At 42.4% G+C, this 19454-nt stretch overlaps 1 protein-coding gene across 1 annotated transcript in view; it reads right to left on the reverse strand.

Moving 5' to 3' along the window:
* SPTLC3 (serine palmitoyltransferase long chain base subunit 3) overlaps positions 1 to 15272 on the reverse strand; it is a 78161-nt gene extending 62889 nt beyond the window's left edge. Inside the window, exon 1 of the mRNA XM_066314394.1 lies at positions 15099 to 15272. Within this exon, the coding sequence (XP_066170491.1) occupies positions 15099 to 15218 (120 nt within the window). The 5' untranslated portion in view covers positions 15219 to 15272. The remainder of the gene's footprint in view (positions 1 to 15098) is intronic.
* Between the last annotated feature and the right edge of the window lie 4182 nt (positions 15273 to 19454).

The following is a 19454-nucleotide window of genomic DNA, read 5'->3' on the forward strand; positions in this document are numbered from 1 at the left end:
AAAAATGACAAATCCTGCTTCCCGAAAAACAGTTCCAGAGCCTAATCCCTGAAGTGCTCCATGAGCTGGAGCTTTAAGTCAAGAGCTAAGGAAATGAAAGGCTTCCCCTTTTGGATGAAGGCAGTGCTCAGTACAGCCATGTCCACTGGAGCTGTGCTGTGAAAATGAGACAGAAATGTCCACTCAAAGGCAATGGCTTCCCCGAGAGACCTTGAAAGGCACCAGCAAAAAGTCATGCTAAATTTGGAAGAGCCAGTCCAAAGTCTTTGGAAGAGAAAAGCCAGCCCAAAGTCTTTGGAAGAGAAAAGCATGCAGGGAGATGATTTCACTTCATACCAAATATCCTAAAAACACCGATTCTGTATGAGGCCTGCCTTGACCAGTGCATTTCTGCTTTATTTCACAGAATCACTAAAAGTCAAAGCACGGGGTAAAACCCAGTATCCTCTGTTATTTGTTAATGAACAAAACAGGTCAGAATTTCATTTAAAAAAGCCCTGACCAATGGAGGGGTATATCCAAACTGGGATTCTATCGGCCAAGGAGTAAGGTTGGCTCCTACATCAAGAAAACTGCAAATGCAACAGAGAGTGCAGTGAAGATACACAGGAAGGAAAGATAATTATGCTTGAGGTTCAGATTATCTCATAGTCTTGAATGGAATGGAATGTAAAATCTTTCAAGTATCTTCACTGAGGTGCATCACACCGTATAGATTATTTACATTAAAACAGAACATAACCTCTGGGGGAATAAATCCCTGCCAAGAATGGAAAATATTTGACACAGGCATTCCTGCACCGTCAGGAGAAAAGATCACAGACCACAGAATTTCAAAATATTTTTATATTTTGTGGGAGCCATTCCAAAAACCTGACCACTTAGTTTGCAAAGCCGAGTGGAATTATTTTGAAATTCCATGTATGTCCCTTTGTCTCTGCAGTGAACTTGAGTTAAGTGCTAACAACTTTTTTCCCATGTAACACATCTCAGTAGAAAAACGTGGAAGTCTTGCATTCCTATACAAACCCCTACAATTCTATCCTCATTTCTAAGATCCATCTCACTCCCACACAGCCCTCAAATCTGCTTTTGGTACTGTACCAGAGACGTGCTTGCAGAGGACATCACATTTCCCCAGAAACACTACAATTTTGGAAGCAGGAAGAAAAACTTTAGGAGAGGTAAATACACCTTTGAAGAACGTATGACAAAATGGATTGAAGCACTCTTAGGGACTCAGACAAACTGAAGTAAAGTGCTGCAAGCAGTTACAGAAGAGGCTGTGATAGAATTTTCCTAATGGGAGTACAGAATGGGAGTACAGAATGGGAGTACAGAGCTGGCAGTAGCAGCCACTGCTGCTTCTGTTTTAACTAAATGTTCAGTCAACACTAAAGTATTTCGAGTACTACACGCTGGTCAATACACGTGCTAGCTGTGAAATTATTTGCGATTGTGCAGCTACCCATTTTCCAGGCTTATTTCTTTGCCACTTATGAAAAAAAGAAAAATAAATAAATTCAACTCCCTTCAAGACTGCACACAGATCTCCATCTTCCCCTCGTGGAAGCATTCCTCCCTGTCCTCCTGGCTGAGATCACCTGCCGCAGACTCAGCCCATCCACCTTTCACCTGCTCCCGGCTTTCCCCGCTTGCCCGCCCGGGGCTATGCCGGCCCCGGGAGCGCAGCCGGCCCGCCCTGACCCAGTTCTCACAGCGCACGGGGAACTGCTCCCTGCGGCGGCTCCACCTCCCTCCAGCCCAGCGCTGCTGACAGCAGCTCGGGATAAGCCAGCCGGACTCTCCGGTCCGACCGCTGCTTTATCTGCCGGCCTCGTTTCCAGCCGGCCTGGCCCCACTGGCCTCGGGAGACAGCTCCTGGTCCCCTCGCCGCACTGCGCTGGGAAACCGGGAGGGCTTACGGCAGCTCCGCTGTGATTCCTTGTCCCCGACACTGACCCCTGAATAACTACAAATTGCCGCAGACATGGCAAATATTGACACCTGAATACCGACAAATTGCTGAGGACATGAGCGTCTCGTTCCCAGCTATGTCTTTCTTGGGTGTGAAAGCGGGACCTAAACCAAAATGTTTATAGTCGCTGCCTGCTTGGGACATAAGCAGGTTTGTGTCCAGCTGATGATCATCACCCTTAATATACAACCAACCAGTATTAGGTGAATCACATATCAAGTAGCTTGAGAAATAATTCTCCTAATGCAAAAGTGACCAGTATCCATATATAAAGACCCTCGTAATATGCAACCAACCAGTATCAGGTAAATCACATATCAGGTAGCTCGAGAATTAATTTTCCTAATGCAAAAGTGACCAATATCCATATATAAAGACTTCTGTCTGGCAGCTTTTGAGACATCCTTCCCTTTCAAAGCCTTGCATGTGCATGCACTTTTTTATTCCTCCCATCTCCCTCACTGGATTGAATTATTTTCAAAACTCAAGAGTGTTTCAATGCACTGCTAATGTTCTCACCAATTCAACTGTCAAAACACTGTTGTTTAGGAGTTCTGCTAAACCTTACATGTTGACCAATATGGACTGAAAAACCCTCCAAAATCACAAACTCCGACTCAGTTTTGAAATGATCTGTCAGAAAATGTGAACAGACAAAGCACAGGTGTGTCAGCTTGTTTTGACCATGGCTAAATGAGGCTAATAAAGAAATAAGACTCCAGCATCTGCTTCAAGTTACAAAAAATACTCCTTTGTCCAATAGCACAGAAGGTAACACTGGTTCATTTGCCTCTACCACAAGTTTCAAGAAATTATGTGAGAAGATTTATCATCAGACTCGGTAAATATTTTTATCACCATAATCTCATAGATAAAGCTGTTTCCTATTCCAAGAAGGTGCAGTTGGCAAATATAATTTGTTACAGATCATTGATGCCCATCTCTGTTACCTCTGCTGAAATACTGCATTGCAAACCCTGCATGAATCCCATGGAAAAAGTATCTTTTTTTGCCACACAAATAAGTGGGGATGTAGCACAGCCAAGAATGCCACATACACTGTGCAGTAGTGATTAAATGTAGCCCTGAAATGGAGCCATAAACCAGGAATACGTAGGAATAAGCAGCAAACAAATTACTGTCAGTCAACCATGGTGGTTACTTACTGAGAAGTGTTGGAGTGCAGAGATGTTTTGATGAGCTTCTCCAGCAAAAAATCACTCAATAAAAAAAGAAAACTAAAGAACCCTCAAAACCTCTGTCAGTCTTTTTAGGCTGCATTTTAAAGGTACAGTCCTTCTTGGATATCTGGTTAAAAACTGTTTAAAGTCTTTCCACACTATTCAAGTAATTGTTGTGTGTAGCCCTGAAAAATAAAATATTCTTATCATGCTCACGTTAATTTCAAGGCAGAAGTATTCAAAGCCCTCTAAAATGTCTGTCCATCAACCTCCAGCCTGAGCTTACACAAATTACCTGCCACAGAGTGAGAGGTTTGCATTTCTGTCTTTAAGCTGATGTCCTGAAATACAGCTCCAACGAGAACGCTGCTGCTGAGCAGGTGAGATACTTGATCAACAGGAGGTGAACTGAAATCACGGAGTCCTTGTGAACAGGAGGAACACCAGCCAGACCACAACAATGAGTTTGGAACTGCTCCCCTTTGGATCAGACTGCTCTAAAGACAAAGAACTGATGCCTGACTGGGTTAGAAGTGAGTTGTGGAAAAACCAAGAACATTTAACACGAACTCAAGTTTCATCTGTAGGTAGACTGGTAGAACAGGAATGTCCCATGAGAAATGACACCAAAACACACTTCATTCTGACTTAGTAGCACCTACTAGAACATGAGACAGAGCAACTGCTTTACACAATACTGATGAGAAATCATTGATATTTGAAGAAGTGGCAGGTTTGGATAAAAATCCCTGTGAATAAAGGTACCCTTAACAGACACTGATCCCATGTGTACCAAGTATTTTACAAGCAGAGAGCAAAATAAAATGTCTTTATCTCAGAAAGTTTATGGACTAAACAAATTCCGGAGAAATGCAAAGGTAAGACACACACCATGCAGAAATGAGCTGGAGCAGAAGTAAACAGAGCAGCGTGAGCCCTGGGAACAATAAATTCTGGGTTTTTAAAATGTGTGTCTCATGTTGGCTTTCGTGAAAAATAAAGGAACACTCCGACAGAAGCTTCTTTCTTATTTGGAACATAGGTCAAATCTCCTTCCTGCTGCAGACTGCCCAGGTCACTGGAGGAATGAGTTCACACTGCAGCTTCTATTATTTCATGTCCAAAAGCCTACTTAAAGCAAAGAGTGGATGATACAAAAACAGCTCATGAGTTCACAAGCTGTTAAGTTGACAGACAGATAGCATCATTAAATAAGTTTAGTCTGTTTAGGAAACCAGCCAAGGTTTTATAATGCTACCATGCTGAAAACTCAAACTATGTAGGTGGGGTTTTCGCCCTCATATAACACTCCTGTCTCCCCAATCACACATATTTTGGACATCTATAAAATGTTCAGTGGGGGATAAAAACAAACATGCCTACCTGAGGTTTTAAGAATCTGCATAACTGGCCATTGATTGAAATTTTGTTCCCTGCAGATGTTAACATCTTTATAACAAAATCACAAGCTGACAACACTGTTTCACAGCAGTGAAATAGTCAAAAAAACCCAAGTCTCTGATAATGATCCCAAAAAAACAGATTGAAATCATGCTTCAATTTACTTAAATAAACCCATGTGATTCTCAGCCCATCTGCAAGAATTCTAAAGGTCTTTGGTTATACTGAATCACAGAAATAAAAACCTGCCAATGTTACCTTATCTCTGCAAATTTTAAAATGTTTTCTACCTATCGATAGGTAAAGCTAATTTTTCCCTTCTGACTTGCTTGATTTTAATTATGCTGTGGTGGAAGCATAAAGAAGTTGATGTAAGATTTTTAAAAGTGTAAATGAATGGATCCTTTGGGTTGGGGATGAGATGGAAGCTAAAAGAGTTCAATTTTTGATCTGTCATGCTTGGTAATGCTGTCTTGTTTATCTATTATGAAAGTCTGTTGACTTTCATTCTTGCACAACCCCCAGAGATGTATCTCTGGTGCAGAGCCCCCTGTATTTCTTTACCAAATCAGAGGTGATGACAGGGCTGCATTTGTGGAGGAAGACAGAAAAAGGCAGAGATTTCTCTCAATTCAACAGAAATTTAGTAAAAGGCAGGATATTAATGAAATGTCCTTGTTGGAAAGGGACAGGTGACCTTGTGTGCTTTGGAAGACACTGCACATGCAGGGTGGGGGAATGATCTTGAAGACATCACTTCATGCTGAAAACTGCTCGCTGAAACAAATGAAAACAACAAATCCTCTGCTAGAGGACCAAGGGGCCAGTCTGCTCAGCTCCCCATCCTTACAAAAGACATATGGACAAAACCCAGCCTCCCTCAAGCCCTTCTTGATCCTGAATATCTGGCTCAAGACACTTATTGTGTGCACAATTTTATTTCTTTACCTTCCACTGGTGAGTAAGAGATGCAAGGAGGTCAATTAATTCCTCGTCAGGAAGGTAATAAATTACACCTCTTCTTGGACAAAAGGTTCAACCCAAGGTGAAAGCAGATTTTATTAAAGCTGCTCCTCCACTCCCAAAGCACAAGTCCCTTGTCTCAGGACACAACCTCAATTACTTTGTTAACTTGCTAGTGCTCATGGCATATCCAACATTTCACACTATGCACATCAACATATCAGTTCCATTATTACACACCTGAAAATTGACACAAATTACGGAATTGATACATTTTTCTAACCCTTGAAAACAGATTTTAAGAAAAAAGCAACTAGACTTGGCATATATCAACAGCATACTTATTTCAGAATGAAAACCAAGAATACTAACTTTTTTCTTTAAAAGTTGTAGATTTTGGCCAACATTTTTGTTTTGGAATCTGGACTTCCTGCTTGGTTATGGGTAAGAAATAGATTTAAGAAGCAAAGGTTCAACCTAACTAAAGGTTCAACTCAGAGTTCAACCTAAAAAGACACTGTTAAAATATGTACTGAGAGCCAAAAAGTAACAATAGACAAGTTTTGCCCACTTGGGATGCTTCCCAGATCATTTGATAAATTTCTTATTTGGGGTAAAACAGGGCTGTACAGGGAGAGAAATGAGAACCTGCTTTGTAACACTCCTTACTACTTATTTACCCACAGATGCACCAATCCAATACTTAAAGGCTTATTTTCCGCAACAGGTTTTTTGTAACCTAAAGCAAGTGGAAAGAAACCAAGGACAAAGCCCGCAGGGGAAGGTGATTGTGATTAGAACAGAGGAAAAGGGGTGGAGATTGCATCAAAACAGCCTGAACAGAGTTTTGTTTCATTTCTGATCAAAATACAACAATTACAACAATCAGGAAGATTTCCCCCCTTCAAGATTAACACACCCTCATATCTGCTAGAACCTCCCAGACACTTTCACCACCCACAGATGCAAACCAACAGGCCGTTTATATAACAGTGATGCAAGGAAAATATTGCACAGGGGAGCAATTCATAAAGACCCTTTTATGAAAAAGAGATGGCTTCAAGAGACTTGCAGACACACATTTTGTGCCAGAGACAAAGTAAAACATCTCCTCTGAGCATGACTGATGTCAAGAGATTGTTAGAAGTTCAAAAGCTCAAACTCAGAAACTTGCATGAATACGATCTCAAAAAGCAGAGAAAACATGATTGTTTAAATGCCTTCTTGGACCATGAAATGTCTTCAAAAGATCTTGTTCACTTTGAATTGTTTTGTAGCTGGGTGCTGGGGTCAGTGTAGCACCTGAAGTTTTGAGGTTGGTCAGCAGGAAATGCCTTCGATGGGATCACGGGGCTGGGATTCTTTCAGGGAACGGCTGACAAGGTACAATGTGACAGCCAGGAGTGGTCTCACATTTATTCCTCAGGTGACATTTCCTGACCTCCAAGGTTTCCTGTAAATCACTGGAAACACACGGCTGCCACGACTGGGTGGAAACATCTGTGTCCTGTCCTCTCCAGGCAGCAGTAAATATCTGGCTGATATTTACAGATCTCCCCCACAACAATGTGCTCGTAAGAACCTGACTGCAGCTCACCTTTACCTGCAGAAAGTGCAACCTGGTGACAACAGGGGAATGTTCCTTTCACAAGACAATTAAAAGTTTTGTGGAAGCACAAGAAATGGGCAGGAAATGGAAATTCCAAGCTAGATTGAGGCATTCTCCTGCAGAACAGCCCTGGGAAGCTCAAGAACATACAAACTGGCTGCTGTGATTCCAGGTGTAGGCTGGCAGCTTTGGGCTGTGAGATTAGCCAGGCTGAAGTCTCAGATAGCTACATGTGAGTCACAGGGAGAGAGGCACAGCAGCTCTTCAGGCTGTATGAATCAGCAGCAGCGACAGGGAAGCAGAAACTCAAATGGAAATTCCTGGAGGAAGCAGAGTGCAGCATTATGTCAGCTGAAATGGCTACAAGTCTCAGCTCTGCATCTCAAATTTGTCTTTTCATATTTCTTTTTTAGGTGACTAAATCCTCATGTCTCAGTAGGCTGATGGAGAAGACCAAAGTTTTTGGAAGAGGGAGAAATGACAGAGCACATGTCTGTGCTTGATCAAATGAATGAAGGCAAGGATATAGCTGAATAACTTCTAAATAAACCCTGAGATGATCAGTAGAACAGATAAGGCATTGCTGTGTTACATCTACACTGGATGTTTTAGAAATTCAAAATACTTCAGGTGAGAGAAAGACACCTGGCCAGAACAGGTTAAATGTTACTTTGTTCTGAAGACATGGGTGTCCACAGATGGCATCTACCCTGGAAATTCAGCTCTTCACCTCATAGTTTTATATTAAAGGTATTTCACAGAATGTTCTGGTCATCTGCCTGAATTCATGTATCTTTAAGTGCAAAACACAGTTCCTCTTCAGTTTGGCACAAGACACTGCTGGTCCAGCTGCCTGCTCTTCTCCTTCAGTGGCATTTTCCTTCCCAATTCCATATCCGTCCCACAATGACAACTGTCAGACAACAGCCTCACAAAATTCCTGGATGGGTTGCTTTCTCAAAGTATTTTCTGTGGAAAAATTAGCTGCCAGGAATTGTCTGGCCGAGCCACTGGTCATGTGGGGAAATTTAATTTCCTGATTTGATGGTTAATGCCACAGTCCTAGCACCAACAAAAGTTACCTTTCTTAAAAAAGAAAGTAAAAAACCAAAAATCCAGCAGAGAGTTCATATGTCTACTGGCAGAAGAAACAGACCTGCATATCATGATGAATTAGGAACTTCATGGTTGCCTTGTACCCTATAAACCAGGATTTGAAACACCACTGCACACATGCAAAGAGCAAGCTGTGAGAGGCAGCATGATGCTGAACAGTTTTCTGGCGAAAAAAAGTCAGATTTTATAGAAACTGTGGGAACATAACAGAAGATTGTTGAGGAGAAGTATAAACATGCAGAAGTGATCTGCAGCTGAGGTGTAGAAAAACACACACACCAATTGTTGCTTGGCTTTGTGTGTTGGGTCAGCTCAATGCCCATGTTTGAGTAACACAGACCTGTGATAGACTTACAGGCACTCAATCGAACATGCTTCAGATTCCTCCCCACCAGGGAGGTAATCCACACCTGTGACAGCCCCCGAAATACAGGTGAAAACAGCAGGTTCAGAGATCCTCTAGCATGGACCAAGCAAGAACTGAGTTCTCTGGTGTCCCAGGTGTCTGCTTTGGGGATTCCTAGTTTGACAAGGTAATGGAAATAAATTCCTCTTTTAAATTCATTCAGCGTGTTCTGTGGCCATCCCTGGGTCCTGTCTGTGGCATTTCACACCAAACAGGCCCTAAGGAGCCATTATCTTATCATTCTGCTCATTATTATTCATGAACTTGCTTCTGCAGTGGAACACATCCAGCCACATCCCTCGCAGACATCGCAGGTAGAAGACTCACTTCAGCTTTCTCGGTTCTGAAAGCCAGCCCATCACTTAAAGCTTGCAAAGGTAATTAATTCTCACGCTGAAGGGATGTAAATAGGCAGGCAATGGCCCTGGCCACGTCATGGCTTTCTATTACTAATTACCTCTATTGAGCACGAATAAGCTGCTTGCCAGACAAATATTCATAGAAGCCCGACTGAGGTTCCGCATCAATTCCATCCATTTTTGGATCCCCGCTGCTGACTCACCACAGAAATGCTGCCTCCTTGCCCTGAAAGGTCACAGGCTCGCTTCAAGTGGATGGTCTCTGTTTGATCTTCATATTTAAAGGCAGGTCAACACCAAATTCCCAGCAGGGTTTTGCCCAGCTGAGCCCTGAAAGGCTCCATTTGTCCCGCTGCTGCTACCCATATCTTGACTCCCACTCCTCCTCCACACACCTGAAACCCCTCCAGCTGCAGGCAAAGGGTGGCATTAACCACCAGCCCTTGAGCCTGATGGTCCAGCCAGTTATTACCCATGTAGTAGTCTGCCCATTGTGACCATAATGTCCCCAGTAGCACATGAGGGTGGTGTGGCCAATGTCAAAGTAGGTGACATCTATCATTTACCTCTCATACACACATCTAGTCACCTCAGCATAGAAGACAGTCAGTGAAACATTTTTTTATCTCTGTTACATCAATGTTTGCTGTCCCAAATCACTTTCCTCTCTATGCTCCCAGAAGCAACCTCTGCTAGAAATGATCTGCCTTTTGAAGACAGGTGGGACATTTGCCTGAAGTGACCAAGGATCTTTGACACCTCTGAGCTTCCAAAGCTGATGGTGTGTGACACCACTGTGATACCATCTACCACACTCGAGTGCTTCCCTCCTGATCCCATGCCCTTGGATGGGTTGCCATTTCTCAAGAGATCTGTGACTCAACCTTCTTTCACTGCTGGTAGTTAGACAACACAGAGGCTTGGATGACTACGATGGTGAAAATCGAGGCAAAGAAAGCACACAGTACACCCCACCTGCATCTGTGGTCACTAAGTCATCCATTTGTTGATGGGGCACATGTTCCTTGTTTATTCATCTACTGCTAATGTAACAGTAAAAGCTGTTCTTGCTTCCCTTGATATTTCTAATAAATGCTCCCTCCAGGAGATCTTTGGCTTTTCTAATGCCACCAGAATGTTTCAAAATTGCTCTTTCAAAGGCCATTCCTGTTTCTCTCTCTTGTATACTACTTGTTTTTGCTCTGGAGCTCAGCCATGGGTTACGTGTGTGTTGCTAAGCCAGTCTCCCCATACATTTACTTGTTTCATGAGTAGAAGGATAAGCTGTAACTGTGCTAAGAGGAGGCAGACCTTAAAGACCTGACATGCTGAATCTTTCAAGCCAAAGGAAATTACCACCTGCTACTTCTGTCAGGGCTTCACCTTCCAAAATCTAATTACCTGAATTTAGAGATTTCCAGGTGTTAAGAGGGTAATGACTTTAGACCAACCTTATATATTGAGCTATGTGAAAAATCTCAGCCTGGCATTTAAAGCCTCATGCAACATGCTCAAAGCATTGCTACAGGAGTCAGAGACTGTTACATGTGCCCACACAGTGGTGACACCTCGGCTGCAGAAAGATGTCCCCAGTGTTTCCTGCTTCCAATGCATTGAGCTCATCACATAGCAGGGCAGATGACAGAAACAAGGGCGTGGATCCGAGACCTGTGATTATTATCTGAGAGGGCAGGTGCAAAGCAACACATTTCTCAGGCTTGACACCAAGGAGAAAAGAAGCCAGGAGCTGAGGATGAGGAGGTCGTATCTGTGGTGCAGCTGAAGCAACAGGTACACTAACTGGCAGAGAAGCTGACTGCAACCCAAATCTCAAATTTTTCCTGTTTTCACTACAGCTACAAAATCCAGAAGGCAAACTGAATTGCACTTTCCATGAACACATGGACAACGGAAAATGTCCAAAATCCTGCAGCAAGTGAAACAGACTGGACTCAATGAAGTTCCCTCTCAATTTGCTTTTACCCAAACCAATATCAAAATATGAAGATATTTCAGAAAAAAAACCAAAACAACAACCCTATTTTGCTGGTAGATCCTTACAGCTGCACAACTGATGCTGCAAACAACTGGAAAGGCCTGATCAGCCTTAACCCTCTCTCCTTGCTCTTCCCTTATTAGTAACAACCCTTATTGCTTGACTCTGATTGTGGGAATTAACTTATTTTTTTCCCTACCAGACTCTTTAACATTTATATTGGGTATGCATCTAAAATGCTCCACTTACACCAGGCCTGCAAAAACACTTTAAGTGCTGTCAGTATTTGTGAAGAGAGAGCAAAAGAATTACAGGAGGCCTTTAAAACACACAAGAAAGATACTGCCATGAGAACAGTTGCATGGCATATTCTTTTCATGTCTCTCTTTCTAAACAATCCATGTTTTCTTTAAGGCACTCATTAGGCAATAAATGAAATTGTAATCCAGAAAAGAGAGGAAAAAAAAACCTAGGGTGCCAAGAGCATGGAAGGGACTGAGACTGGATGCTGGAATATTGAACTAAATAGCTAAGTAGAACAGCTAGGAGGAGGTTGAGATGTCACAGGACAGAGCTTAAACATAAACAGCTTCTGAATTTTAGAGCCCCCAAATGTTGGAGACTATCACACTTTTGAGCCATCAGGTAAGTGGGACACATGGGTTGGATCTCATCCCAGACTCTTTTTTGCTTTCACACAGGAGTCTGAAATCCCTGGAAAAGCCTATAGCCTTGCTGACTACACGTTTCTTCCAAGCCCTGCCATTCTTAGTGCAGAACATAAAAATAATGAGTTTGCAAATAGCTTTATAATGTCTTGGGCGCTAAGGCACCCAAGGAAAGAATCTATTGAAGAAATGGAACCGTGGCATGTGTTTCATAGGGAAAAATGTTTCCACTAGACAAACACAATTTGTTTTAAAAATCCAGCGCCCCCAATTATTGATTTTGATACCAAGTCAAGAGCAATATAACAGCAAGAAAATCTTCACTAGGAAATACCTTCTCCTGGCCAATACAGTTACCTAAATAAATAGGTTAGCTACTGAATTGTGCTTTGAGTAAAGGCAAGTCCAGACTATGGACCCTGGAAGAACAAGAAGCATCTGCCTCTGTTAAAAGCACTAACAAAGTAGAATACATGGTCTACAACCCACCTTCCAAAGTTTAGGTCTCACTATGGCCCAGCTTCCAAAGAATCCAGGATGCAGCATGGCTGTGGGGACATGGTTAAGCCTGATGTCCATTAGTACATGGAGAGTCTGTGCTATCAGCTAGAACTGAGCGAATCAGACTTAAAATAATCACAGAAGCTATCAGAACAAACAGTTCCACCCCAAAATCAACAAGTTCTCTTCTGGTAGGATGCTTCATTACTTCTTTATCACTCAGCTACGTCCTTTCTGTCCTTGGTATGCCACAGATTGCTAGAAGCAAAGAGAGCCTCCTTGCTCCCCCACATTTGATCATCCCTAATTACCTTTCCCAACCCATTAAACAAAATCCTTTCTTTAGAAACCCGGGGGGTTTTGTGGTACCAGAATTGCTTCTCTAGTTCTGTCAAGCACGCACAGACACACAAAATGTTCTTACATCATTAAGATGCAAAGCACATTGTTCTTGAGCAAGTGTTTACAAAAGCAATGCTTCTAAAGCCATCACTTCCTGAAGTCAGTGCTTCCTGGGGGCTCCCTTAGAAAAAAAAAGGGTTTATAGAGCTGATTTCTGCAGAGCCTGATGTTCCAGTCAATCGATTGTGCCAAACTATTGCTACAGGCTTAGAAGCCTTCACCGTGCCATTCTCCTGCTGCAGTCCCTGCCCTAGCTGCCTCTCTCAAACCACAGCATCTCTCCCTGCTCCCCTCCCTGCAAAGCAGCACTGCTGTAACTAAGCCCAAAGTTTTGGAACTATGACAACTCTAGAACCAGATCACCAGCCACATCGCCTGAAGATACCAGCGCTGTATTTCTGCTACATAAGGTGTTTAATGGTCAATTAATTTACTGCATGGGCAGCAAAGTATGTAAATGTGTGTGTCAGAGTGTTACGGGAAAGAGGGGCAAAAAAGGAAGAAGGAAGAATTACTGGAATTAAGAGAAACCTGGGAGCCTTGTACAGGCTTCCTTGTGCCCCAAGCTGCCATATTCCCTCTTCTCAGCCCCCAGCCTGGGAAGTGGGAAGCACAGTCCGGCGAGGAGCGGCACAGGAGCCCGCAGGACGGTGCGGAGCCGCGCAGCTTCAGCAGAGAGTCAGGTAAACAGCACGGGGAGGAAGGCACAGGATCTGCTGCTGTAAAACAGCATCCAGCATAAGCACTGAACAGGGTGAGGCAGCTGGGGCGGGGAAACAGACCAGACAGGAATGGGGAGATTCCTACCAGGAATGAGATTCCTGGTTCATTCAGGACTCCTGTCTGTTATTGTTTCCTTCTTTCCCAATCTGTGTCCGGAGCAGGAAGAAAGGGGAAATGGAATGTAACTCGGAGCACGGTGCTCGACCCGGACTTACCAAATCTGCCTTTGATAAACCTCCTGAACTTTCTAAGTCTTCTCTTCCTCACCACTTCCCCCAGCCAGGGATGGTATTTACAAGCGGCTCAGTGCTACTGTACAGCAGGGTAAAACACCTTCTCCTCCAACCACGCGGTGCTTGTAAGACTTCAAGGTGCATCCACTACAATTTCCTTCATTTCTTTGCCACCCCCTTTCAGGCCAATTTTTTTTTCCCCTGCATCCTCAGTAATATTATTCATACACTTCTCTAGCTGTTTACTTTACTTCTCTTTCTTTATTAAGGAGGAAAACCTAATTAATGCCATCCTGGGATTTCAAAATCACTCCTTTGCAGCAGGTTAACAGTAACTGAAAAAGCTTAGCCCTTGAAATCTGCCACAAGTGGAAAGCAAGTATTTAGGGCTAATGTACAAAACGCCGAGGAGGTGTACGTGATACACAACAGGATACTGAATTAGGTTTCTGGAAGCGAATCCAAGGAAGGCCTTTTTCAGTGATTGCACAAGGTTTTTTGCTTTCCTCACCCAACGCAAGCCAGTGATTGGGAAACACTCCTCCCAGGGGAGACACCTAAAGCCAGACAACCATGAAGCATGACACTGGGCGTGCTCTCATTAGGGCGCTGAGGCGTGTGAGCGCCCCATTTAGAGAGAGATAAAAGATAGCAGTTTATCTGTAAAACAACAGCAGGGCCCTCACATCAGCCCTAGTGTACAGCCTCCAACAGGGGCGGCCAGGTGAGCGCACAGGCTCCAGGAAAACCTTCTCCATCGCCCTGCCGCCGCCACCACCCGTCCTGTAGAGCCACCCTTCTCTAGTCACTGCAAGACTTTCTCCTCATGACCACACCCAGAGCCAGGACACTTCGACAGACAGCAAAGCTCCCAGGTATCACGGAGAGACCAGCTGTAAGGTTTGGGCTCTTTTGGTAAAAGCATCCTTCATTCCTCAGGCAGTTACATGCCAACAGTTCTACGGAACATTCACGTGCGTCAGAAGCTCTGCTTCAAAGAGAACAAGCCTGAGAAAACAGAAAGCAAACTGACTCGGGTTTCAAGCAGTACAAGGCGGGAGAGCAGGCATCAGTAAAGTGTGGCCATCAGCTAAGCCAACCCCGCAGAAATGGAAACGTAAGGCAGCTTCCCCTGCCTACGTGTTTTTGTTGTTACACTTGTACGGCATCAAAGCACACTTTAAAAATTACTCCAGACACACTTGAAGCTGACAAAAGAGCTTTCCACAAGTGATTAATACATTGCAAAGTCAACTCCACCACCAGCTAAGCTCCAGAAGGAAGTTACTACATGTGTTTGTTGTGTTTGAGATGAACTAGAGGCAAAGGCAGCCCATGGGATCAACAGCATTTGCATGAGCGTTCCCAACCCTCTCTGAGCTCAGGAGAGACAAAAGCAGCGTTAGGTCCCACCATTACAAAACTTAACACACAAGCCTAATCCATACAAGCTGTTCAATGGACACTAAGATAGCCGTAAAAAAACCAGCTTAATAAGTAATGTTGCAACTACCTATTTGTTTTCAATATTGAGGCAATTAGAGCAAACCATTAAACCTTACCTTCATTCCTTTAATGATTCCATTTTTCTTAGATAGTCCACTTTTTAAGAGGTTATTCTGTTTCTGATGATGATGATGGTGATGTAGATGTCCATTGCAGACAGCACTGGGATTAGCCATCTGTTTAAATTAGTCAGATTCTCAGTTCTTAAGGGTGTCTCAGGTCTTTCTACTGTAAAAAAGACAGTGGGATGAGAAGATAAAGTTCTTGGTTAAGGCCTGAAAGGTATCCAACTGGTCTGTCAGGATTTTCCAGGATGAGAGGAGGAACTATCTTTTGCAATATCTTCAAAACGTAAAACTTTCTTTCATACAGCTTCAGCCCCAGCAAGCTAGAATGCGAAATACATAGCAGGAGGTGCGCTCTTAAAATCTCTGGAAAATACTGCTCATTGCTGGCTCTTGCATGAACACGGCTTCTCTGAGTCAACAAGACTGCAGCAGCTATCAAGAAGTGGGTGGATTCAGGGGCGGAGACACTTAAAGATATATTACCTCTTAAATACCTCCCAGGGAGAAACCTTGCCTCTTTTCTCCGAATTACGCTCAGTGTGGAGTGATGTCACTCCGTATAAACTGCCAAAACGTTCTGTAAACTTTAACAGAGTAATCTGAAATTACGTGGCTCATCTTGCTAAGAGTATATGAACTGAAAAAGTAGTATTGCCCTGAGTAAAGCAGAAACACCTTTAAAAATTTATTTTAGTTTCTTCTTATGCGAGTAGCATGACAGACACAACATTATACCTGCAAAGCAATGGAAAGCATTTTAGTATTTAATAAAATGAAAAAAACCATCTAGAGCTAGGTCCTACAAACACGCACAAATATTCACTAGGGTGAGCTGTCCCTTTAAACTCTGCTCGGCCAGTAGCAGGATAAATGGCATGCTGCTACAATGAATGGGAAATGGAGTTTTATAAAGCTGATTAATTTAGCTTTAAAACAAGCTGGGCTTTAATCACATGTGAAACTACCAGGGACAGCAAACATACACCCTTTCTTTTAAGAAAAAATGTTTTTCATTGTGAAAATGCATATATGGTCATTGCTGAATCAAATTCTCGTGCTTCAGATTTTAATGACTAAAAATAAAAGTAGAAGCATCTCTGGTAGCATTTAATAGAATCCCTTCTCCAAAAATAATTCAAATTAGTGTGGAGACAGATTAAAGGAAAGCTGTATTATAATATCAGTTTTGAAAAACAGTTAGGATGAAAGGCTGGGAGAATAAAAATACTTGAAGTTCTTTAATTAGAAAAAATTGCTATGCCATCCTGGCAATCAAATGTAAGTTATATACAGAAAGAGCAGCCTAGAACTTGAGTGTGTGGAATGCAGGAGATGAAATGTTAAATAAATCACTGTGAAAATACACAGGGGGGCACACTGTATTTGTTTTGAGAACTTATCTTAGACACATATTAAATTGCTAAAATACATTTTCTTCTTTGACGTTATTTGCAAAGTGAGATATCTTCAGTGTAGTAGAAAACATTTGAGTCCTGCTTAAGAGTGATCTAAAATTAAATTAATAAGACTGTAGTACTTTGGGTGAAGAAAATAACCCCTTAACTGACTAAAATGACACAGAAGCAGTAAAGGACCCAAATGTTTTTCTTCACAGTTTCACAAGATTCACCATCAGAAATCAGAATTTTAAAGTTGTTGGGGTTTTTTTTTGATGCTTTTCCTGGGCAAGAATACCTCATGTCTGTATTTAGGTTTCATTAAGGCATCTCTAAGGATAGCTCAATAACAAATGAACTGTGAATATAATACTGTCAGTTATAGTGGCAAAATAAACTGTTGGTCTTAAGCGGTTAAGAGTGCATATTTGCAAAGAAAAAAAGGAGATTGAGATGAAGATAAGCCTGCAGGAAGAATGGTTGATAATATCCCCTGCCCACCTCTCCCCTATGGGCTGCTGATAAATGGAACAAGGTGATGCAAGGCGTTCTCTCCTCACCTGGCACCCCCCTCTCATCCAGGAGCTTTCTTCGTCTGGGAATTGTGTCCTGGATTGTCCCGGCAAATCAAACAGCTGCAAAACGTGCCACCTGCTCCCTCAGTCACTGAGCATCTTCCCCCTGGTGTGATCAGGACAAGGGCACTCACCAGAGCAGAGCTGTTCCCCTCAGCAGCCACGTGTCCCAGCCAGCGCCTCTGCCAGGTGCTCTTCCCAACAGGCTCAGCACCTTTCAAGGCATAAAGCAATAAAATTAACATATCATAGGTGTCTTTTTCTTTCCCCCCACCAATTAAGTTCACTAGGGAAGTGGAATCTCCAGCTAAGACAAGTTCAGATAAGGCAAATTCTGTTGCTGGTTCCAGGCTCTAGGTCTATATTTATCTGTTTCAAGACCCGTGAAATACCAGTGCCCTTACATGAATAAAATAGCAAATGTGTCATGGTAATTTTAATTTCCAATGTCTATAATATTTAAGATAACAAGCAAATAGAATTTTTAAAAATACCACATTTAAATATGAGTTTAAATGAGCAATTAAAGAACTCAAGCGAAGAGCTGCCCATTCAGATATCTGTTAGCTGTGACCTAAAAGCCAGTGCTCACAAAACAAATTCCACTAGAAGCTGACTAAAGTTCCTGCCTTGATCCTGTTCAGAGCAAAAGATTTATAGAAGGGATGAGTCTAGCCAAATACACAAAAATTATCTGTAAACAGAATGTGGTATTTTTCCTGCAGCAAAAAACCCCCCAAAAACAACAAAAAACCCCCCAACAACTCCTCCAAGAAACCCCCCAAAGACCCCCAAAACCTAAACAAACAAAAACCCCACAAAAAAAAAACCCACCAAAACAAACCAGAAAAAAAACCCACAACAAAAAAAACCCAAAACAAACCAGAAAAAAACCAAACCCCCAAAATTTGTGCCCTTCAGAACTCTATCTTACTCAAAGCTGTCTCATCTATTACTCAGGCTTCTATATACATATCAATCATGTTACCTATTACCTGTATCTAAATCTATTACTCAAAGGTACGAGGATCTGTGCTGCCTGGACACTGGAGGAAGGACTGGAGGAATTGTCTGCTTTGCAACACCAAACCCACCACTAGCAATACCCTATTTTTATCATTCTGGGAGGAAAACATTTGCTGTGGTGACTGCACAAGAACTGTGTGCATTTAACTGCAATCCTACTAAGACTGTAGGTGCACTTCTCTTTAGTGAGTACTGTCACTCTTCATACTTTGGCATGAAGTGGTGAATTTCTAAGATTACCAGCAGACCACACACCACGTTCTACAAAAATGCTAGTAAAGTTTGCAAGGCATGACTACAATTACTATAAATCTGTAGGAAAACCATCAATGAGTTCCCGTGTTCTAGGTTATAAATCCCCAGGTTCTAGGTTTTATTCCTTGCTTTGTCATCATCCTGTTAACACCCTTGGATCTTTGCTAACTCACATCGAAATCAGCCTTGTTTTAAGCGCTTTGTAAGTGCTCTGAGACAAATTGCTGAGGAGTATGGTGCAAAAGTGAAGTAAAATGCACACAGTTAATTAGCCAAGGTTTAACGACAGAGTAGAGAGAACAGAGTGGGGTAGGGCTCTATCTAAGTAATCTGTGTTTCAAGAAATCCCTTTTCTGGTAAAAATCCCATTGTTACACAGGACAGGTTAAAAGGCTGAACTCTGCTGATGCACTCAAGAAATGGGGACAAAACATTCTAAACTTCCATTAGACCTTTGGCCCAGTCAGATGTGTAGTGTCCTTGTAGTGTTCCAGTGTCCCTATTTAAAATAACAACACTGGACTCACAGTGTCCTCATTTATGATAGCAGTACTGGATTACCAACCAATAAAACAAAACAAAAAAGTGTTGCAAGAAAGCATGAGAGCTCATCCCAGAAAACTGTCATGTCCTAAGCCAGAAGGATTTCGTAGGATTCCTGCTCATCCCAGGGTACAGTTACTTACAGCAGAGTTGTGAAATGGTCTTGCAATCTAATTGCAAGTCCTTGACAATTTCAGTTCATGACAGATTTGTATTTATATACTACATGAAACAATAAGGGTCTAAACAAAGACACCAGGTAGCTTTATGCTTGTTTTGAGTGGACAAACACTGATGTCAAATAAAAGCTGAAAAAAATTGGGAACCCAATTCTATTCTTCTGTTAAAATCCAAGATTCTAATAGTGTTTAAACTGGCAGCAGAGCATGCTGGTGATGGAATACACAGTAAAAAAAGAAACCCTTTTTGTTCTCACAATAACTTCCCTTACAACCGAAATCCATTACATAAATTCTGTGCAACATTGATGACTTATATTTATATTGGATGTGTGTGGACACATGGATGTTGGAGGCAATTCCTGCCTT

Source organism: Sylvia atricapilla, chromosome 3 (assembly GCF_009819655.1).
Source record: "Sylvia atricapilla isolate bSylAtr1 chromosome 3, bSylAtr1.pri, whole genome shotgun sequence".
Classification (NCBI taxonomy): domain Eukaryota; kingdom Metazoa; phylum Chordata; class Aves; order Passeriformes; family Sylviidae; genus Sylvia; species Sylvia atricapilla.